This window comes from Ictalurus punctatus, chromosome 13, assembly GCF_001660625.3.
Source record: "Ictalurus punctatus breed USDA103 chromosome 13, Coco_2.0, whole genome shotgun sequence".
Classification (NCBI taxonomy): domain Eukaryota; kingdom Metazoa; phylum Chordata; class Actinopteri; order Siluriformes; family Ictaluridae; genus Ictalurus; species Ictalurus punctatus.
This window is the reverse complement of record NC_030428.2, coordinates 12,956,679-12,980,042: the sequence shown is the minus strand read 5'-3', so window position 1 is coordinate 12,980,042 and position 23,364 is coordinate 12,956,679. Positions and strand designations below refer to the sequence as shown.

Sequence of the window (23,364 nt, the reverse complement as noted above, 5' to 3'; positions counted from 1 at the left end):
TCATCCATTATGCATTTCTTCAGCTACGCAACTGTACATGGCCTTCGTTGCCTTATTTTGCACTTCATAATGAACCACACATTCCCAATCAGAGACAAGTCAGGACTGCAGGCACCCAGGTGTAGCCCTGCAGGTGTGGATGCTAGTGTGCTAGCACCCATATTCTCTGTTTACGCAACCATGCGCTTGTAATCTGGGCAGAATGGTTTGGCGTTGTCCTGCTTTGGATGGCAGCAGATGTTGCACCAAAATGTGTACATATATTTCTGGTTAATGGTTCTCTCACATGCCATGGGCACTGACACACCCCCGTACAATGACAGACGCTGGCTTTTGGACCTGACACTGATAACAGCTTGGATGGTCCTTTTCCTCTTTGGCCCAGAGAACACGACAGCTGTTTTGTCCAAAAACCATTTGAAATGTTGACTTGTCGGATCACAAAACACGATTCCACTGTGCTACCGTCCATCTCAGATGAGACTGAGCCCAGAGAAGTCGGCAGGGCTTCTGGACAGTGTTGATGTATGGCTTCTGCTTTGCATAGTAAAGCCTTAACTTGCATCTGGGGATGCAGCAGCGAATGGTGTTGATTGACAAAGGTTTACTAAAGTATTCCCGATCCCATGTCAGGATATCCATTACAGACTCATGACGGTTTTTAAGACCGTGACGTCTGAGGGATCGGAGATCACGCGCATTCAGAAGTGGTTTTCGGCCTTGTCCTTTACAGAGATTTGACCGGATTCCTTGAGTCTTTTAATTGCACTATAGAAGGTGAAATGCCCAAAATCCTACCGATTTGTCATTGGGGAATGTTGTTGTCAAAGTGCTGGATTATTCGCTGATATATCTGTTGGCAGACTGGCGAGCCTCGACCCATCCTTGCTCTGGAAGGACTAGGCCTTTTTTGGAGACCCCTTATAAACTATGATTACACAATTTCCTCACCTTCTTATTTCAACTTGTCACATCGTTATTTGTCCTATATTGCCCCGTCCCAACTTTTTTGGAACGTGCTGCATGCATCAATTTCAAAATAGATGTTTAATTCCCAAAAACTATACAGTTGATTAGGTAAAACATCAAATACCTTGTCTTCATATGTTTTATGTTTAAATACAAGTCAAAGTACATTTACAAATCACTCCTCTTTGTTTTTATTAGCATTTTCCATAATGTCCCAACTTTTTGGAACTGGGGTTGTATAAAAAAAAACCTTGAATAACTTGAAGTAAAATTCTTCTCAAAAGCATTATACCTGAGCAAATCATGTGGAAATGTTGACTTTTTGATTTCATTTATCTATCAGTCTTTTAATAGAAACCTCCTCCATTCCTCATCTATCTTTAGTACTCAGAAAGGCAAACAAGGCATTTAACAGTACAGCAAGTCTCAATAAATGAGAAGAAAAATGGCTTTCTGCCATAATATTGAGAGAAAAAGCAGAACTGCTGACTGAACAAATGAAACAAATGAACTTCTGTCATAAACCTTAGACTTCTGCCCCCCTGTCCTTCACAGATGAAAAAAACCAAACAAACATTAATGTATAGTTTCATTGTTCGTATACACATTAGTATCCACATTATTTCCTGTGAAGGATTTCTCACTTCCACTTTCCCCTGAATTTAAAAGAACGATATCCTAGATGATGAGGCACTCTGTGTGTTTGCAGTTAGGCCGTATTTGAGCCAAGCTCGATTGTCAGCAGCACTGATGGTGGTATAGAACCACCATCAAAAATGGTAGACATAATAATATCACTTACTCTTGCTGATGGAGGACCCTGACAATGTATCAAGGTGAATTTGCAGTCTCGATCAGTCTGGGGTAGTGTTCAGCATTGATCAACATCAGGTTAGTAAAACATCCATCCATCTTCTATACCTCTTAATCCTTTTCAGGGTCACGGGGAAACCTGGAGCCTATCACAGGGAGCATTGGGCACAAGGCGGGGTACACCCTGGACAGGGTGCCAATCACATACACATTAACACACCCATTCATACACTACGGACATTCTGGACATGCAAATCAGCCTACCATGCATGTCTTTGGACTGGGGGAGGAAACCGGAGTACCCGGAGGAAAGCCCCGCAGCACAGGGAGAACATGCAAACTCCGCACACACAGGGCCCCGGTGGGAATCAAGCCCTGACCCTGGAGGTGTGAGGCGAACATGCTAACCACTAAGCCACCGTGCGCCCAACTTATTAAAACACTCATCCAAAAAATTCATGAAAAATTAAAAAAAAAATCATGCACATAGCAGATTATTACTTTAGTATCAGTGTAATAGTATTTACTGTAGCTAAAATCAACATCTGAAAGCAAAGCCTAAAACATGCAGTCCAGGTCTGAAGTACACTTGATGCTTTTAAAAAAGGCAAACCTTGCTTCCTCGCCATTATGTGTTATGCATCAGCTTCATGTGATTACTTAACTGTTTTCTTATTGTGCTTTTGCTGTAGTTCATTTGTGCCATTAGCCCTGTGGGATTGAATAACGCCCCCCCGACACAGATGTCACGTGATCCAGCTAGCTCATGCTCACATCCTCAGCCATTACAGCACCAACCAAAAATACACTCTGGCGGCTGTGTCGAGGCTCACACTCTTACTGTTTCATTCTGTACTAATGAACAAGGTTTTACTTTCTAATGGTGTTTGAACTTATAACCAAACCTCAACCACGAAGCTCGACTGCTCTGAATGATGAAACGTCTGCTGTTCAAATTTTAATAGGTTTAAATGAGATTTAAATGTATATTTTCAAATTCCCGACGTGATTCTCCCCTCTGGCCACTGGGTGGCAGTCTTACTTATAACTCCTGCTCTGAGCTTGACTCTGAAATTGAATCATTTATATTTTTTTAGACAACTACTGTATATAAGCTGTCATTAATGCAGAATATTCCCTTGAAATATCAATATTGCACATTACAGTTCTTTTTGTTTTGTGGTTCTTAAATTGATTATTAATTTCTATTATTTAGAATATAATAAATTACAAATGTTGGCTCAGACGTTAATGTTCCAAGTAATTAGGTGCTTCAGAAGTAATTATGATGCAAATAGTGTTAATAAATGTTACGTGTACAAAATGAAGTGCTTCTAATTGCAGTGTTCAATGTGACTAAAGTGAAGTAATGACTGACAGCCACCCTGACTGCAGTCATATGACAGTTCAGTTAATGCATTGCAAATGATAACATTTTAAGTAAGCCAATCTGGAGAAAATTTCCAACATTTTTTGTGTAAAAAGTATGAAGCCAGACTTGGTGAATCTACTGCACACAGTTCTGTTTTCGCTGTAGCAATATATGACTGAAAGAGTTTCACAGCGTGATGCATAGAACTCCTTCCCTGTATGCATGTTTTGACTTCCTCTTTCTGGACTTGAGGCGTGTGCATTTGTGAGTGTTTGGTCGAGAGCTTCATGTGGGGAACTTAATAAATCAGATTGGTTTCCTTTTTACATAAATCATATGGAAATATCAACCATCAAATGAGACTGAGTCTGACCTGAGCATAAGAAAAAGGACTGGAAGGTGGTGGGAAGAAAAGTAAACCATCATAACCATGCTAAAGCAATTTAACCTCTTAAAGCAGTTTGGAAATGTGGGGAAGTAAGTACTTTCATGTGGCATCTAATGATAATGTTTACTGATATATCGTGTCTTGATGATCTCTAGTTTACTGTTGTTTGTTTTACTGAATATATATCATGTGTATCGCAGCTTTAGATTTTCCTCATACCATGAATTTATCAATATGATAGGCATCTGAAATGTTCTGGCCAGAGAATGTATTTTGACTAAGCCAACATCAATTTTTATATAAGGAAGTTCACTCATTGACCCAGAAAATACATGCCGTCATTCATATTCCTTTCTAGGTTGACTAAAAAGCCATGGTAGTATTTTAGGTAGAATTCCTCATTTGTGCTTTTTTTTTTTTTTTTTTTTGCTGAACTAAGGATGTCCCCAACTTTCCCAGAGAGAGAGAAGAGAGGAAAATGTCATATGTATAATTATTTCATAGATTTTTATTATAACCATAATAACAAATATGGTTTGTTTTGATGCTACTTAGAGAGAGCTGCAGTTGGCCTTTGTACTAGATTGAAATATAGTGGGTGTTAATGCAGTGCTGCTGTTTGCTGTAGGCTGCAGCGTGTGTGCAAGGTGCAGAGAAAATGGTGCGTTTTGCATCCTGCTAACTGATGTTAGCACTGTTATTCAATACCTCAACAACATGTCTACATGTTTAAAGAGGAACAAAGCATCCGCCAACGCTGAGGTGTGTGTAGCTGCAAGTCTAACAGCAACCATTAATAACAACATGAACACTTGTCTTTTGACCATAAAGTCTTTCATAACTACTCCAAATAAGCAGAAGAAATATAACTGAACAAGCACCATAAAACTCATCCAGTTTGGCAAAATATCCACGTGTCCATTCATTTAGATATCTAAATGTTTAAGAGGTGTTTGTCTCAGATACCAAAAACAGAACTATATACAGTGCTGTGAAAAAGTATTTGCTACTGATCTCTTCTCTTTTTGTGTACATCTCATAATAAATAGTTTTAGATCTTCAAACGAAATGCAACATGAAACAAAGGCAAAATGAGTAAACACACTATACAGTTTTTTTTTTTATTGAAGCAAAAAAGTTATATCACCAATTAGAAAATGTAATTGCCCCCTTAAACTTAAAATCTGGTTGTGCCATCTTTAGCAGCAATAACTGCAACTAAATGCTTCCAGTATCTGGAGATAAGTCTTTCACAGCGCTGTGGTGGAATTTTGGCCCACTTTTCTTCACAGAACTGCTTTAGTTCAGCCACATTGGAGAGTTTTCGAGCATGAACTGCCCGTTTAAGGTCCTGCCACAACATCTCAATTGGGCAAAGTCAGGACTTTGACTAGGCCACTCCAAAACTTTAATTTAGCTTTTTTTAGTCATTCAGAGGTGGACTTACTCCTATGCTTTGGATCATTGTCTTGCTGCATAATCCAGTTGGGCTTGAGTTTCAACTCATGGACCGAAGACCGGACATTCTCCTTTAGGATTTTCTGGTAGAGAGCAGAATTAATGTTTCTCTCAATTATTGCAAGTGGCCCAGGCCCTGAAGCAGCAAAGCATCAGCACACCATCATACTGCCACCATCATGCTTGACCATAGGTATGATGTTCTTTTTGTGGAATTCTGTGTTTGGTTTACACCAGATGTAATGGGACCTCTGTCTTCCAAACAGTTCCACTTTTGACTCATTAATACACAGAACATTCTCCCCAAAAGGTTTGAAGATCACCAAGGTGTGTTTTGGCAAAATTCAGACGAGACTTAATGTTCTTCTGGGTTAGCAGTGGCTTTCACCACGCCACTCTTCTATTGATGCCATTTTTGCCCAGAGTCTTTCTGATAGTGGAGTCATGAACAGTGACCTTTATTGATGCAAGAGAGGCCTGTAGTTCCTATCGAGGATGAGTCGTTTCTGTGCACTTTTAGGAATTTTGGAAGGTCGTCACTTCTGGGAAGTTTTTCCATTTGGAGATAATGGCTCTCACTGTGGTTCTTTGGAGTTCCAGAGAAATGAAATAGCTTTGTAACCCTTCCCAGAATGATGTATTTAATCATTTCTGGAATTTCTTTGAAAATGTGGGCATAGTGTGTTACTGCGTAAGACCTTTTAACTAACTTCATGCTGTTGAAAAAGTTATATTTAAGTCTTAATTTTGATTGAACAAGGTTTGCAGTAATCAGGCCTGGTTGTGTCTGGTATAGCTGAACCCCGTTATGAATGCAGTTTCATAGATTTGGGGAATTAGTAACTACGGGGGCAAATACATTTTCATACCGGCCCAATTGGTTTTGGATAACTTTTTTGCTTCAGTAAATAATATTATAATTTAAAATCTGAATTTTGTGTTTACCCAGGTTGTCTTTGTTTTATCTTAGATTTTGTTTTAATTTCTGAAACAATTTTGTATGAGATATACAAAAAAACAGAAGAAATCAGCAAATACTTTTTCACAGCACTATAACTGTATAGAGAAAGATAATATGTCTGTTTCAGAGAGAGATAATACGTCAAACCTTCAAACTAGCCCATTTTACCCATCTGCACTTGTCTGATATAAACAGAAAGATGTGCACACGGTTGGTGAGAGCACCTGTGGTGATAGCAGCATTTCCATAAAAACAGGGTGTGGTATCCTCTGTGAGTCTGTGGTTTCACTTGTGCTCTTATCTTTTGTACTTTGAAATGATGTGCGGCTCGAAACCTCTGTCAGTTAGATCTCAATTATCTCTGAGGTGTCACAGTTTTCATTGATGCATACGACTTGACACACAGCAGGCCTACTGGATCAGAGGTTCAGATGCTGTTCCTGCTGTGTATTGCATCTAATGGCTGGCTGACCAAAATGTACATTTGATTCATGTCTCCCTGATATACTGTTAGCCATAAATCTACCCTATAATATTGTTTGGGTAAGAAGTGAGAGGACATTGCAAATAGCATGTAAAACCCATGTTTGTTGCAGTTTGCAGTCGCTGCCTCCTCCTTCCCCTGCACCATTCTCTTTGGCCTGCTTTTTAACCACAACACACTTCACTTTCTAATTTTAGGACTTACTTTTTAGTAGTCTGAAACAGCTTCGAACTGCACACGCAAAAGTGTGTGCCACAATTTCTCACTTCAGCTCACTTTTCACAATTATCAGACCATTAGGTTTGAATTATATTAATGTGTTAACGAACATGCATTAATAATACATACAATTAATTTATGCATAAGTAAAATCCCAATGCTCACTGTGTAATAGAGAAATGAATAAGCCATTTATAGAAAAGATGTTATTTTGTAACACAATATAACATAATATTGTTGTGTTAGAGGTCCCTCCTAAGAACAATCAAAGTAATTATTGTTATATAGTTATTATTTAGGCATTATAGTAATACACTTACTGACTAGTCACTTGAACTGATGGGTTTAATTTAAAGCCTAATAACTTAACATTTTACATTTACATTTACATTTATTCACTTAGCAGACGCTTTTATACAAAGCGATTTACAAATGAGAAAAATACAAGCAAAGCGATATATATGTAGTCAAAATAAATACAATAGTTGAACTAAACCGATAATATGAATAATATGAACTATGTAGATAGGAATATGAACTTCAGTATTTTGTGTTGTTGTTTTTTTAGATTAGAGTCTGTGACAACCAACAAAACAGTGCTATGCAGAAACAGTGCTATTTTCATGTGATGCGGTCGCAAGCATAATGCCCATGGGTCAATCGAAGATCATGAAGATTACGAACATGAATGTTCAGCAGTCCTTAATCTGCCTGGTCTGGGTTTGGCCACTAGTTTATTGTTATATGTTTAGATTATATGTTTATATTTTCCGAACCAACAATTTTTTTTAGAAAATACTACAGGCAAGTACAAACAAACACTATCTCTACCTCTTAGGGATGTAACTGAATCTGAATACATTCGGACTGAACAGATAATGTGTTCTAAACGTGTACGGTTACAAATAAGTAAGCGTCCTATTCTATGCCTGACCTAAACTCTATCTTACACTATATGGCCAAAAGTATGTGGACATCTGATCATTACACCCGAAATGATGTGCTCATTCCAAAATCATGGGCATTAACACAGCTAGTCTGCCCTTTGCTGTTATAGTAACCTCATTTTAATAACCTTATAATAACTTTTAGGAGTGTGGAGGTGGGGATTTATGCTCATTCAGCTACAAGAGTTATATAGAGAGGTCAGGCACTGAATTTAGAATTCCAGTTAATTCCAATGGTGTTCAGTGGGGTTGAGCTCTTGGCTCGGGCCACTCGAGTTCTTTCACATCAACCTTGGCCAAGTATGTCTTCATGGATCTCAATTTGTGCACAATGGCATTGTCATGCTGAAACAGGTTTGGTCCCTTTAGTTCCAATAAAGGGAAATCTTAATGCTACAGCAAACAATTATTCTACAAGACTATTATACAAGAAATTCTATACAATCGCGTATAGATTACAATCTAGTGGCAACAGTTTGTGGAGGCCCATATATGGGTGTGATGGTCAGGTGTCTATATGCTTTTATTTATAGAACCTCTGCTCTGCATAGCCCATGCATTGTTCACAGGGCAAGTGATTCTTTTATATATATATATATATATATATATATATATATATATATATATATATATATATATATATATATATAATCTTGTGCATTCAGTTCATGTGTCTTTAATCATTTTTAAATGATCATTCTTCATTGTTCTTGAAAGAAAATCTTCTTGGAAAATCATAGTCATATTGAAATTCCTTTTAAAGGACCCTGTTTTGACTCGCAGCAGCACTGCATCCCAGCTTTGTAATAAATTCTGATAGCATGTACACTGAACTTTTCTTGTCTTTCTGGAATATAATAAATCCAAAAACTAAAAGTAATGTAATAAAATATTATTAGTTGGCTACTGTCAGCTGTAAACAGCAGTTATTTGCTTTGGGAAAGACATTGTTTTAAAAGCTACCTAGCTTACTCAGTCACATTAGATAGAAAGCTTCACAGGGCAGCTGGTTGAGGCCGATTATGAACTCGAGTGATATACCTGAGAGACTAAATAAAGTAATGAATAAATTAAGGTTCTGCAAATTGCCATTCATTGTTATACTTTGTGGATGAAAATGACTTCTTTTTACGGTAGCCATGGTTTTTTTCAGTGTTTTCCAGCGTTTCTCGGCGCATAGTGGTTGGGTTCACAAAAAACATTCCGTTAGAGACCACATCTACTTTTGGTTTAAATCCTAATGCAGATACATATACAAATTTATTTAGCACTACACAGATACAGACACAAATACAGACAGTCCCGTTGGGTCACACTACACTGTGGAAAGAAATTTCAGGAATAAAAAAAACACTCTGATGGCTTCAGTAAATAATTATGATGGTACATATTTGGAAATTTGTTTTTAATAATTTGTGCTTAATATTTAGGATTAGGCTCCTAAAATATGCTGTGCTGATTTGTTCCAAGAGGTTGATTTTTTACACTGTAAGAGGCCTCAAAAGAGAGTACAAGTATAAGCAGTATTAAAAGAATCATAATGACGTGATAACTTATCTGGAAATAGACATGTGGTATATAATACCCTTCGTGCCTTGTATCTAACCCATTATACTCCAAGAACATCAGTTAGTTATGCATCTTAAACCAAATTCTTTAGTAGTTGTGCTACTTCTTAATGAATTACTAATTAATATTGAATTAACCTTTAATGATTTACTCAGTAACTACAGTGAAACTTAAACAGAAGAGGGATGTAGTTCCAAGAATTGGGAATGTGGCACAACTGGATCATAAACAGCTCTAGAGATTTACTAGACTGCAAATAGGTTGCAATAGTGATGTCTTAGGGTTGAAATCTTGTAAAAATAGTGTTGTTACTATTTTAGGGCACAAGATGCAACTGACCTTCTCTCGGAGGATCTGGTTTTGGTGAGTTATTTTGACAGCTTCACGAGTTACTTTGAGATGCTTTCTGTAGGCAGCACCAGTTCACACCCTTTCATATGGCCAGTGTGTGTAAGCTTGGTTGCTAAGTGTACATGTGGCTGTGTGAAGGTGGAGCAGCGTGTGGAACCAACCAGGAAAGCGGCTCAGATCATCCACAAGAAGCTGGCCGGATGTTTGCAGAGTCAGCAGGGACTGGACTCAGAGAGACGAATGGTGATCCTTGCCTTCTCTGTTTCTGTCTTCTCATACCTGAATTCATCTAATTATAGAAATTATAGGCTTTTTAAAAAAAAGAAAAAAAAGAAAAAAGCTTTCACTGCCTGAATTCATCTAATTATAGAAATTATAGGCTTTTTTTTTTTTTGAAAGCTTTCACTGCCCCATCCCCAAACTCCAAAAAGGCGTTATTTGCATTTGTTAATCCTGCCTTCTAACATTTTGCCTCTTTTTCTTTGCATTTTTCTCCTTGTGTCATCTTTTAGAAAAAGCTCCCCCTTATGTTGCTGTCTGTCAGTATGGCTGAGAGCTTTAAAGATTTTGATGGTGAATCCTCTATTAGGTGAGAGTTTATGGACCAAGTTTCCAAACATACACATAATGTAAGCTATCACACATTTCTCTTTGAACGTTCTGTGAGTTCAAAAAATATCTTCACTACATATAATAGCTTTCCACTGAGAGCTAAACTGAGCAGAGGGAACAAGCCGAAAAATGTAGCAATCAGTGGTCATGAAAAAGACTAGATTCTGGCTCCTTAACCACAACTGGCTGTGCCTTTTTTTTCTTTTCTTTTTTTTTTACAGGAAGGTTCTGGAAATGTGTTGCTTCATGCAGAACATTCTGGCACAAACATTAGCAGACTTTGAGGTGAAGCTGGAAAAAGATGTTCTTGAGCCTCTAAATAAACTCAGTGAGGTAACTGTTTGTGTTTCTCTAGCATCGTTTTCTCATATTTCATCCATGGCATTCAAAAGCACTAAGAACACAAACTTCATCTCTAATTAGGAAGACCTTCCAGAGATTCTGAAGAACAAGAAGCAGTTTGCAAAACTGACAACAGATTGGCACAATGCTCGAACCAGGTGATGCTGATGTTCTGTAAGTTGTTTAAATATAGTAATTGACCTTGAACTTTGACCTTGATCTTTCTTTTGTTCTCAGAGCTCAAGGAAGTTCAGGTCCCCAGGCCAAGCAGGATGGACTGAGGGAGGAAGTGGAGGAAGCTTGGAGAAAACTGGAGTCAATTAAGGTGTGAATTTCAATCTGCCATGATTTTATACACAAAAAAAGTGGTGGTGCCATTTGTAGACTGTACTGACCAAAGTTTGTCTTTCATAGGACCAGTATTCAGCTGATCTCTACCATTTTTCCAGTAAAGAAGATGAATATGCCAATTATTTCATACATGTGAGTACTTAACATCTCCAATAGGGCTGGTATGAGAATTACACTGTTACAATATTCTGTTGGAGTTGGACTTCTTACTGTGATCTCCCTTTAGCTCTTGGAGCTACAAGCTGAATACCACAAACTCTCCTATGAATTCTTGGACAAAAATATCATTGAGCTCAAGGAAAACCACAACCAAACAGGTGAGGAGGAATGAAATAATATATATATATATACTATATATATATAGTTTCTCTGTGGTTCCTGATTGGTCTTTCAATTATTCAATGTATTTGTTTAATGTTACAAATAAACATAGGTCCTTGTAAATTCCTCAATTTTTGTATTTCCTTGTTAGAATAATTGCAGATTTTCTTCACAGCGCAAAAGCATTTATGATTCACTAAGAAGGGGAATTCACCTTTAACAAAATTCAGGACCAACGATCTGTGTGTGTGTGTGTGTGTGTGTGTGTGTGCACTTGTGTGTGTGTGTGTGTGTGTGCACGTGTGTGTGTGTGTACGTGTGTGTACGTGTGTGTTTTTGCAAAACAGAACCCCAGGTGGGTGTCTCATTAAGGAAGGTGTATGGTGAGTCTCTAAACTCCCACCTTAAGAGCTCTGGCCAAGAGATTGCTGAACCCATCCAGGAGTGTGTTAGACTGCTGCTGAAGACAGGACTCAGAGAAGAGGTGATCCACTGGATGAACACCTACAAACACACATGCTAAAAGATGCACATAATGAAAGCAAAGGCCAATTAAGGATTATGTATAAATCACCTGGCCTGTGCTACCTTTCAATTTTAGCCACAGTGAAGTGTGTCCCTAAGCATGACTGACCACATGACATGCACGCTTGCACTCACCTACACATGAGGACCTAAACTGAAACTCTCAAAGTAGCACTAGTATTCATCGATGCTTCCTCAATTTCCATATGACTTGTTCTGAACACTGCATGGCTCCTCTTAGGGCTTGTTCAGGTTGACAGCGGCTGCCTCTGTGGTAAAGAGACTGAAGAGCAGTCTGAACTCAGGGACAGTGGATCATGCTGATTTCAGTACTGACCCTCATGCTGTAGCAGGTAAGAGATCACCAGTAAAATATATTTGTCAGTATTTTAAACTCACAAATATATGAGTTCTATAAAACATTCCTAGAGTTCATAGATCAGTCCATACAGGACTTCAGAGAGTTTGTCAGTGTTGTGGCCAAAAATGCCTGATTTTGCTGAGGCTTTTCTCAAAATTTACAATGCAATTTGCAGTTTTTTTCTACTTTTTTGCAGAAAACTTCTTGAATTGGTGAAATTGCAAGAACTTGTTTTGCATGGTCTTTCGCAGTGATGTTTGTTGTTAAATGAGACCTTTTAGCTGTACTCATGTTTGACACGCGTGAATCGAAGTTGGCTTTGGCTGAATGTGCATTGTGAAAACATCACAGGGTGCATTGTGATGATGTCACATGATGTGTTTTGGCCTAAAACTGTGGAAACTTTGGTAATTTTGAAAATTTGCAAGCTCCTGTGAATATTGCAGAATATTCCTTGATTTTGCCATAATTTTGGGGCAGTGGTGGCAGAAGTTAAGGCTCTGAGTTACTGATCGGAAGGTCGGGGCTCAAGCCCCAGCACTGCCATGCTCTGGGTTACTGATCGGGAGGTCGGGGGTTTAGCACTGCCAAGCTGCCACTGTTGGGCCCCTGAGCAAGGCCCTTAACCCTCTGCTCCAGGGGCGCTGTATCTTGGCTGACTCTGCGCTCTGACGCCAGCTTCCTGACATGCTGGGGTATGCAAAGAAAAGAATTTCACTGTGCTGTAATGTATACGTGGCCAATAAAGGCTGATTATCTTTATTTCTGCAATTGCAAAATCGCTAAATCCTGGAGGGACTGATAGATAATTGTGGAATATGTCTTATGGGTGGATATGGCTTGAGGAGGCTGGAAGTCTATTACAAAACACTTTATTGTCACATTTTCTCACAGGTGCGCTGAAATCTTACTTGAGAGAGCTGCCAGAACCTCTCATGACATCTGAACTGTATAACGAATGGTTCGAAGCAGCAGGGTAAATTCTTAGAAGAAAATTTAAATTAAAATATTAACAGCACACATTTAATGCCAACTTCTAAAATAAGATGAGATGATAATACTGTGTCTCCAACTCTATCTTTTAAAGAGAAAAAGAGCTAGACGACAAATTGGAGCGGTTTCGAGCTGTACTGAAAAAACTCCCACCAGAAAACTACAACAATCTTCGGTACGTTCTGATGAATACTTTATTTGTTGAATGCCATCCAATATTTAAGACTAACATTCAAAACCTCTTCCTGTCTCAGATACCTTATCCAGTTTCTAGCATGTTTGTCAGAACACCATGCGGTTAACAGGATGACTCCTAGTAATATTGCCATAGTGCTTGGACCTAACCTACTGTGGCCTCGTATTGAGGGGTTAGTATAACAAAGAGACACAAACACACTTTGATACCTCATCTTATCATTTCAGTCTTTTATTAACTCTTTATTTTGTATGCACAAATAATTTCCTTATCTCTGTTGACTTTCTGTACTATTTTGCAGAGAGACTTCTCTGTTAGACATGGCTTCTGCCTCTTCAGTCCAGGTCGTGACAGTGATAGAACCACTCATACAACACTCCAAGAGCCTGTTCCCTGAAGGTACTGCAGACCCGCATGGTTGGGAAAATTTTTTACCCATGTAAGATTTCTGCATCAGTGTCCCTTGCCAGCTTAACACACTATACTGTTTTCCAGATGTTGATTTTGAGATTCCAGAACTCCCAGCACTGTCTCCATCTTTACCTCAGAAGTCCCCATTAGACACAGTCGCTCCTCCCTCTCCAACTGCCTCTGCCTCAAAAACTGACAGGTAATGTTTAAATCTTGCTCTTGTTCAATATAATGTATTCTTCAAAGGAATAACTAATGTTTCAGGTAGCTCAGGTTTCTCTTCATTCGTGTATAAATTTTTCATATAGATTGATATATTTACACCTATAGTGTTTGAGATACAATACATGCTTAAGTATTTTAAAGTGGTATATATTCTCCTTTTCTCTCCCACCCAGTCCATCTTCATCCGAAAACTACAGTGCAGCAATAAATATTAGGAGTGGTCCAATGAATCGTGGTGCAACAATGTGGGAGAATAGCAGTCCTGCTCCAGCCAGCCAGCCGCCTGTTCAGGCTTCTAGTTCAAATGCGGCTCCTGGTGAGGATCAGTCCAAGCCTTATCCTCAACCACAACCTCGGTCTTTGCTTCAAGCAAAGTCTCAACCTCAGATTCAGAATGCAACCCAGCTGAAGGCAAACAGCTTTCCAGAGGACGGCTTAGAGCAGACTCACCATGCTCCCGAGGCCACACTGAAGATCAGCACTCCCTTTAAACGTATGGTGTTTTTCATTAAAATAAACCCTCTGCATTAAGCCTCAATGGCATGCACAGATTTTTCAAAATACTCATCCTATATCAATCTGTTACTTTATGTCTTACAGCAAGAAGGTCGTTTGTTCAGAGCAGGTCATTTAATAAAGACTCTGTTGTAAGCTATGGCAAACCCAAAACCCCAGTTGTTCCCATAAGCGAGGTCGGAGTTCTGCCAAGAAGTTTTCCACTGGCCATGCCCGCAATCTCTGAGGCACAGATGCAGCCTGCAGCCAAATCCCAAGCTCCTCCAGCTCCTTCAGCGCCTCCTGTTCCTTCTGCTCCTCCACCTGAAGGAGGTCCTCAGAGAAAGGCCTTGGGCAAGAGACCCAATGTGCCCCCTCCACTTCCACCCCAGTCCCTGCCCAAGCAGCTCTCATCCTCAGCCCAGTGAGCCCAACTTGCATTCGCCTTCACACTGATTTACTATCGTCTATGGTTTGGAAAATTAAGTTGATGATGTGGTGTACATATCATGCTTTCTTGTCTTTAAATTTGCTCCTCTTATTATTTGCACTGTCACATTTTCTGTAGCTTATGTGAAACCTTACTCTACAGATCGGCATTCCCCAGTAGGTTCCTGTATGTACAAATATAACACAAAGAGAAATCTCACTTCCTTTGGTTTCAGCTTTGTGAGCTAACAGTAGTGACGTATCTAGTTACAATTTCCTCAGCAAGCTGGGATTTTTATCTGTAGTACAGCAGCAAAACAATTATAATCACACATGTAAATAGTGATGTAACTTTTGTTTTATGTTCTCCTTGTTTTTTTATTAGATATATTATTTGTATTGTTATAAGGGTACATTAGTAATGTGCAGATTTCCTGTGTGAAGGAACACATTCGTATATATACAATATAGATCACATGATTGAGAAGTCAACTCCTCTGTCAAAATATTTTTTTAAAACGAATTCATACAAATTATTGTCATATTAGCTGTTATAATCTACAGCTTTAGTGTGTCACAAAAAATATTGTATAAAGTTTTTATCATCAGAAAACTTGCCAAGAGTGTTTTTTTTATTTATTCCTAGGATATTTGTGAATGCAAAAATATTTATTGCTTAATAAACTAAATAATGAACTGAAAGTTTGCAGTACTATTAAAATGCATTTTTGGCTTGTCAATATTTTCATATATCACAGCCTAGTGTATTAAACTGAAATGCATATGAGTACTTTTATGCATTTCATAATAATATAACAGCTGTTTCCCACATAAAATATGTCTGTAATAAGGCTTATGTATAACATGGGCAATTAGAGCCACAGAGTCTATATGGAGAATTATGTGTAGTAAACCTCTGGAACATACAAATGGGAGTGCTGGTATAAATATTATATATACTGTACCAGTCAGAAGCAGTTCATTTTGTTGACCTTATAGCTTAGCCTTTATACTGTAGCTGTAACTGTTCATGCAATGGCAAAGAGAAGTGTTATTCACATAGAGTTTCTATGGCAATAAGCTGCTTTGCCTGGATTCATGCTGTATGGACTCTGCTCCTGGTTTAATGTTCATATTGCTCATGTTCATAGGAAACTAATAGCAATGAGGTCAATTTGTTCATTGACTGTCACAATCAAACACTCAGTACATACTTCATATCCACGTCTAAGCTAAAAACATACTCAAGCATCCACATAACAGCCTTCCACAGCCACACCTCTTAAGAACCTAGTATCATCCATATGCATTTTTTTTCAACTTCCTGTCCTGTGTTGCTCTTATTTCAACAGATTACAATCATAGAGAGAATCTTGGTTAATACTATTTTTTTTTGTTGCAAATTTCAGTTTCATGATAAACTTCTTTTACATTTGCCACAAGAGAAATGTAATGCATGAGGTTGTTCGTCTTTCAGTCTAGACCTTGATCTCTTCCTCATCATCAGGGTAAGCGTAAGGTTGTCTCCTCTGGGTGATGCTCGTGTCAGTTTTCCTGTTCGTTCCACTGCCGTAATGTCGGGCCAGCACATCTGCAGCCTCCTGGAACCTTTTGGCCTCCATGCCATGCTCCTTGGCAGTGGAAGAGCGCACAAGATCGCCTACCATAATTGGTTTCAGGAATTTCCCATTCATCACATCCCCACACCCCCACTCTATTCCGTAAAGGCGACTCCGGCCCTCTGAATCCTCTCTCAGAAGTGAATCCACCAATGAGGTCCTGGTGTCCGGGGTCATTTCAGTGTCACCATTGGTCCAGGGCTCAGGTTTGTGCTCCACTTCAGAGTTGTGATTGGCTTCCACATGGACACTGGGCCTATCAATCATGGCAAAGACTTCTGACATGAGCGAAGGGCCGAGGTCGACGGTAAAGGAGGTCATGGAGTCAGAGGGGCTGAGTGAGTCAGGGACGGTGAGGGTGAATGGCAAATCTGTGAGAGAGCCACGGTGTATCTCAGCAGAGCAGGATGAAGGAGCTGCACTCTGCACAGGCTTCTCTGAGCGCGACAGCCTGGGCAGTGTGACAAAACCAGACTCTACACCTATAGACAGGTGGAAAAAGCAGACAGAAGTGGGAATTGGCATGAGCGATCATGTGCTACTACTTTGACTGGAGGTGAAAGAGAAACGTCTGGCTATATGAATTTTATTTTTCCTTTACCCAGAAGATGGCAGTGAAGACTAAAGGGCTTTAAAACATTTCCTACTATTGAATATTTTATGCTGTGACATTACAGACCACCCATCAAACTCACCAAGATAGCTAAAGAAATACAAAATAGGCAGCTGGTTAACATAACTAGTCCCTGACTTATTTAATGTGTACTCGATGTACAAATAATAATTTAAAAAAACAAAACTAATGGAAAAGCGAATCAGGTATTTACAATGTCACACTGGGCTTTGAGTTTCCCAAAAAGTCCTGCAGCACAAAGATCATCATCAAATGTGGAGCAAACATTACACTGAACACTCTTTCTACCAGTTTAGAGGACTTAAATTCCCAATGCTGTATAATTGTTTATGTTTAATGTAGTAATGTTATGATTGTAGTATATAAACACTTAGATTCATGTGCACTGAAGTATGTCACATTTGAACAACTCTCTACAAAACAAAAGGGCAGGCTTAACTCAGATCTGAGATTGGGAATGGTTTACTTAAGATAGATTCAAATTTATCTGAAAAACAGCTGAGTGCTCAGTAATTGTCACAACTCAACACATATACAATGACAGTCATTATGTCTGTCTGGTAAATTTGCTCCTACACATGGCTTTACTTCAGTCTGTCTTGTTAAATTGCCATCTCTTCACTACTTCTGGTATTTCTTTGGAAGAATTAGAGTGTAATGACTAGAGAGTGTGCAGAATCCCCATGAGATTAACTCTTGAAAGTGAGAGAGTGATAATAACATAGTAACTAAACAACGACCTTTGGGACATTAGAGAGCACACCGCCTTTCTTTGGAGGCATTCACAAAGCTGTCTATGTCTGATGAAGGCCAGTTAGGTCAGACGGGGGGCATAGCTGAAGTGTGTATGATTATCACACATTGGAATTCAGAAACTGAGTGTCTGAACCTTTGCTACGTTGTAACAAGTTTATAGATGATAATCAGTGCTATTATTGCTGAGTGAAACATTGAAAGGGCAAAAATCTGCCTTTGGTAGAAATGTTTTGGGCTGAGTTAAATAGTTAAATCGTCATACTGGTAGTGTTCATATTGAACACTCTCAACCATTTTACAATTATTTTGTAAAACTGGGCACTGGTTAGTGTCTGAAGAATGAAGAATTACACCAAGGTTGGTTGAATTAGGATCAACCTAAAAATATTTTGAAATAGTAAATCAATTGCTAGTACCTATGTTAGTGTGAATAGGTGGAATGTGTCAAATATGTTTTACCAAAAGAACTGGGTTGAGTTTCTCAACAGCACTGCAGCACATGTTAACTTTATGATTTAACTTATGCATTTGGGAAATGGGGCCCTGGTGTGGTATTATATTGGTCTTACCATATGAGTAAGTGCTGTCTTCAGGTGGCTTGGGTGTGCTGGGAAACAGCACCTTCACAGGGCAGCCATTGGGTGAGTCCACATCCAAGCGAGGAAGGGAGATTGCATTCTTTATGATGGGAGAGATGGGTGGAGGTGGAGGAGAAAGGTCTCTGGAACCCCCCTGCGGTCGATCTGGAGTCTTTCGGACATGCCGTAGGGTGCGAGAGAAGAAGCCCTCGCTCTTCTCTGAAGCAGTGATGGAGTCTCCATCACCGCTGTTCCCTGCACCACCATGGTTGCTGAGGAAGGAGGTGTCCCCAAATACATCTCCCCCACGGCCCACGTGCATAGTGTGGCGAAAGTCTGCCAGCGGCGGGCTGATCATGTCTGGAGTCAGATCACCTTTAAAGCGACGCCTCCCTGAGGAGTGAGAAACCAGGCCCTTCAGCCCAGATAGTTTGCCCAAGTTCATGACTGCTGAGTTTTCCGAGTTTACAAAAATAACACAGGAAAGCACAACAAAATCTCCAAGTATCAGTATTCCAACTAAAACTCTTGGTGTTCCAGTGAGGTTTTTTGTGTGTCCTATGCAGTAGAAAGAATCTGGCCTAGCTCAACAGGAAATTATCCACACATTACCATTCATGCAAAATTATGCATGGCTCAGGGCTTCTCTAAAAAAGTCAAACTAAAAAAAGTGCAGCTGAGTGAAATGTTTCTCAGAGAGAATTTTCCATAAGTATGAACACAAAGATTTTTCGCCACTGGTCGCTGTCCATATCCAAAATGATCCCACTGAGATAGATGTGAGATGAAAATACTCATGTCCCCAATTCCTGGAAACCTCAGATGGGTATGTGGTCAAAGAAACCGGGCTGCACAGTTGTTTTGGGTTTTTGGTTTAGAAAACACAAGTTCAGAAATAAATCCAACTCCGGCTGCAGAGATCTTTGCGGTTCAGGACTGGATCCATATATTCCATCGCCAGCGAGTTTGAGAGTATCCGCTGCTGTATGTTGAGGAAGATCAAATGTTAAGAAAATATCTGCAAACTTCGTTTTTGCAAAAAGAAGAAAGTGACGTGGTGCATGTGGTATGAGTGGGTAGCACTTGGCTACATAAATAATTGCACGTTTCTGCTTATTTTATGCTTTGAAAACTAAGTTAGGTTCTGTGCCAAATCCTCCAGGCGAAAGTCCACTTCCCTTCCTTTAAAAAAGCAACTTCTCGTTCAAGGACCTTAAGTCAAAGGGAGAACTATTTTGGTTTTGCAAGTAACACTGGACAGTATCTTGACTATTCATTTGCAATATCTCTTGCAAAAGCCTTTTTAAATAGTTTCTCAATCACAGACTAAAAAAAATCTGTTTACAAAGTACAAACCTTATTTGTAAATATTCAACGTCAAACCCCAAAAAAAGCATCTGAGTTGCATAAAAAACTTACTCTCAATCTTAAACTATTCTCAGATAATCAGTACACACTGCCCTGCCTTAATGTTCTTTTGTTGTTAGTTTGAGATGGAATTTGTAATGGTCGTTGCTTTTTAAATATTTTGACAAAGTAGCACACATTTACAGGCCCGTCTATTTTATGAGCTTTCCACTGAGACTGGCCTCCCACACATGTTAGTTTGACTCCATTAATGAGTTATTACAGCGCTCCAACAGCATTACGTCAACTCTCAACCAGCCCTTGGTTTGTTCTTGCCCATGCACCGATTGTTGGTGTTTTATTTTAACAGACTACTCTTTTAAGAGCAGTAAGATTTTCTTTTCCTGCTCAGCAGTAGGTCTCATGCCCTCATACATAGAACAGCTCAGCTCAGCTCAGTTACAGATATGTTGTTCTATTTAGCCTGAAGTACTTCAACAATCCTCCGTTTGCTGTCTACTAAGTATAATTCAACTGTGGATTAACAAGGAATCTTTGCTAGTGTCCCTAAAAAACCTCTTGTCTCATCCACCCATAGGCATGATTCCTAACAAAACAGTGGAGAATTAAAAAGCCTTTGAGTCAGAGCATAACATCTGTATCAAATGATTAAAATTTGTTTAAAGTAAAGAAATAACTTTCATGCCTAATTAGTCAGATTGTGTACTCCCTTAATCCCAGTCCACTCAGTAACCTCTGCCCCATCTCCTGCCGATGTGTGTTCTCGATGGGCCGGCACAACAAACTCAGTCCAGACCACCCCAGACTTGTTGCTTTATCTCTCTCTGAGGCTTGACCAGAGGCTCTGATACTCTGCTCCCAAAGTTCAGATTCACAGATTCACTGGCCTATTCTTCAGAAGGGTCAGACCAAAAGATTAAAAAAAAAAAAAAAAAAAGTATTTTAAATGCAATAAAGTAAAAGTAATAATCTGCACAAGAGTCAGGGGGAAATAAGCGGTTTGTTGGGCATCTCCTCTCTTCAAAGCCCTCTGCCTCCTTCAATCCATTTGACTTTTTGGCAGTGTGGAGGGGTGCCTTGAAAATTACTGTCCTGCAGCAAAAGGAAAGAGGGAGGAAGATTCTTGTAAAATAAGATTATTATCACCTAAGCAACAAAATGATAATTTATTAATACGGTTCAGAGTGATGTGTATGCAATTTACATATAGTGTGTGATGTATGAGTGTTATTTCTCATCATGTCTTTCAAGGATGAAAAAAGTAACTATATACACGAAGTGAAGATTTTTTTTTACTATGGAATTTACTATCAACAGGCACTGTCTTACATGTCTTACTGTCTTGATGCTACAGAAAATGACTTGAATTTTAAATCATGCCCCTGAAGCCATATAAAGTGACTAGAATCTACATAGGCTCCAGAATGCATACACTCCATAAACCTCATGATGCGATGTATTCAAAAATTGACACCGTATAGGAATGGTTCTGCTCTAGAAACCAGACAGAGAGTGGATACCTTAGGGAGATGTGCATGTAAACTTCTGAAACCAAAGAATAATGGGACCCGTGTGCGTGTGTGAACACATTCCTAAGAAGAATATCACTAGACTGAAAAGTGTCTACATCCAAGATTGGAAACACATTTTAGTTCATCTGCTCATTCTCTCTGCAAACCCCCACCAGACTGCTAGTACATGGATACGAGACTGATGCAAATCTACCCTCTGATCTGATAAACAGATTCCTATTTACTGGAATGAAAAAGATTCACGGTACTGGTATTTCAGACTCATCGCTTTTTTCCAGACTGTCTTCCCAACAACATTTACATTTACATTTATTCATTTAGCAGACACTTTTATCCAAAGCGAGTTACAAATGAGAAAATACAAGCAATATAACTTCCTTTTGGTTTCTTTCTTCCTAAACTCTGCAAATCATACACACACACACACACACACACACACACACACACACACACTCTCACTCTCTCTCTCTCTCTCTCTCTCTCTCTCTCTCTCTCTGTCTCTCTCATGGAGTCTATGTTACTTTGTAACTGAGTTGACCAGGTGGACAAACAAGCAAGATAATGACTCATTTATCTTCACCCAATGACCTATGTCTCCTACCCTCTTAGTCACATTGATTTCAGTGACTTGACAGGCACCAAAAACCAAAGCAAACTTTTACAATGACACAAGAAGAGTTTAAATCAAGTGTGCATCATAATACACTTTTAGAAACATGTCTTAGTTTACTTAGTTTATATATAAATATATCAGATAGCATTTAACAATGCCTTTGACAAAAAAAGAACGTATTGAAATCATTCTCATGGCTGGATCGGGAAGCTGTCGCAAGGCTGAGATGGACTTAACAGCAAACACATCACACACAACACTGTTGCCAAACTTATTAAGAATTTCAAAAATACTGGAAGTGTTGCGGACCAAACAAAAAGTGGACGTCCACAAATATCCACTGACGAAGGCACAACTGACCTGGTGCTGGCAAAGTATGGAGACTCCTATGTATGGAGACTTTTGGGACATCCTGTATTATTGGTATTATATATGGTATAGGCTTGGGGACTATAAAATTTATCATTTTGTAATTTCACTCACATAGAAAAAAATTATTTTACTATACTACATAAAATAAAATTGACTATTTACTATTAAAAAATTATATTTTTGTTACTATACATTAATGATATTTATTTATGTTAATGAATTCTATCATTCATTCTTTTAAAATTTATATTAACAAAACAATGCATGGAAACTGCTTCAAGTCTGCAGTGTAAATCCATTAGGCCTGTGTTATATCCAACCTTATAAAATGGAGATCTGAGATTGTTTTTTCAAAGTGGTCTGCACATGCAGACCAGCACATTAGTGGAGTAAATAATAGTCTTAACAGCGAATCTAGTATTTTACATATACAGCCATGACTATGCGACATGAATGCTGACTGATTAAAACTCACACAGATTCACATGGAAAGAGGTCAGAACACAAAGATGACACAATAAGTAATTTCAGATGTGAACTTTTACACATTGAGGCCTTCTGCAATATTGGTATTGCAAAAGTATTGCATTTCAACAACAATGATTAACCAACAATATATTGTGCAACCCTAAAATTGTGACCCGGCTTACTAATTCTCATTACTAATTCTTCTTCATAATGGAGAACAGTTTTATTGAGTTGTAGTTTTTGTGGCACATGCATGCACCCAAGAAATCGATTTGAATCTTTCTTATTTTGTTTTGAAATACATTTACAGGATTATATAATATACTGACTCCATCCAAACCATGCCAAATACTGTGAAAATGAATACAACATTATTTAGTTAATAAAACAGGTTTCTTAATCATATATGCCATCTTACCTGATGAAGGCCAGTTCACCAGACTCTCGTGGATAAATGAGATTTTATTCCATGTTTATGATATATTCCAGTATGGAGTTTAATGAGCTTTACGTCTGTAAGTTTTCCACACTGAGGCAGCCTCTGCTCTGGTGAACATGGGCAGCACACACCACTAGCAATCTGACTGAGACACACACACACACACACACACACACACTATTACAGGCAGCAG

General features: G+C 38.8%; 2 protein-coding genes across 3 annotated transcripts; one reads left to right on the top strand and one right to left on the bottom strand.

Annotated features, from left to right (window-relative positions):
- Window positions 1-3,371: 3,371 nt before the first annotated feature.
- sh3bp1 (SH3-domain binding protein 1) lies at window positions 3,372-15,660 on the top strand. Its single transcript, XM_017483398.3, has 18 exons — window positions 3,372-3,631; window positions 9,501-9,543; window positions 9,670-9,774; window positions 10,044-10,120; window positions 10,365-10,476; window positions 10,567-10,643; window positions 10,723-10,810; window positions 10,900-10,968; window positions 11,063-11,153; window positions 11,505-11,641; window positions 11,924-12,035; window positions 12,938-13,019; window positions 13,131-13,211; window positions 13,291-13,404; window positions 13,534-13,631; window positions 13,728-13,842; window positions 14,042-14,361; window positions 14,469-15,660. The coding sequence occupies exons 1-18, from the start codon at window positions 3,585-3,587 to the stop codon at window positions 14,789-14,791; spliced, it is 2,091 nt and encodes a 696-aa protein (XP_017338887.1). The 5' UTR covers window positions 3,372-3,584; the 3' UTR covers window positions 14,792-15,660.
- On the bottom strand, window positions 15,145-23,305 carry cdc42ep1a (CDC42 effector protein (Rho GTPase binding) 1a). 2 transcript variants are annotated; one of them, XM_017483399.3, is made up of 3 exons: window positions 23,151-23,305; window positions 18,371-20,839; window positions 15,145-16,893 (listed from the first exon to the last, which is right to left on the bottom strand). In XM_017483399.3, exons 2-3 carry the CDS (start codon window positions 18,822-18,824, stop codon window positions 16,271-16,273), a joined length of 1,077 nt encoding a protein of 358 aa, XP_017338888.1. In that variant the 5' UTR covers window positions 18,825-20,839; window positions 23,151-23,305; the 3' UTR covers window positions 15,145-16,270. The 2 variants fall into 2 exon arrangements, with proteins under 2 accessions (XP_017338888.1, XP_017338889.1); XM_017483400.3 differs by having other exon boundaries at window positions 18,371-19,361; window positions 23,151-23,295.
- Window positions 23,306-23,364: the final 59 nt, after the last annotated feature.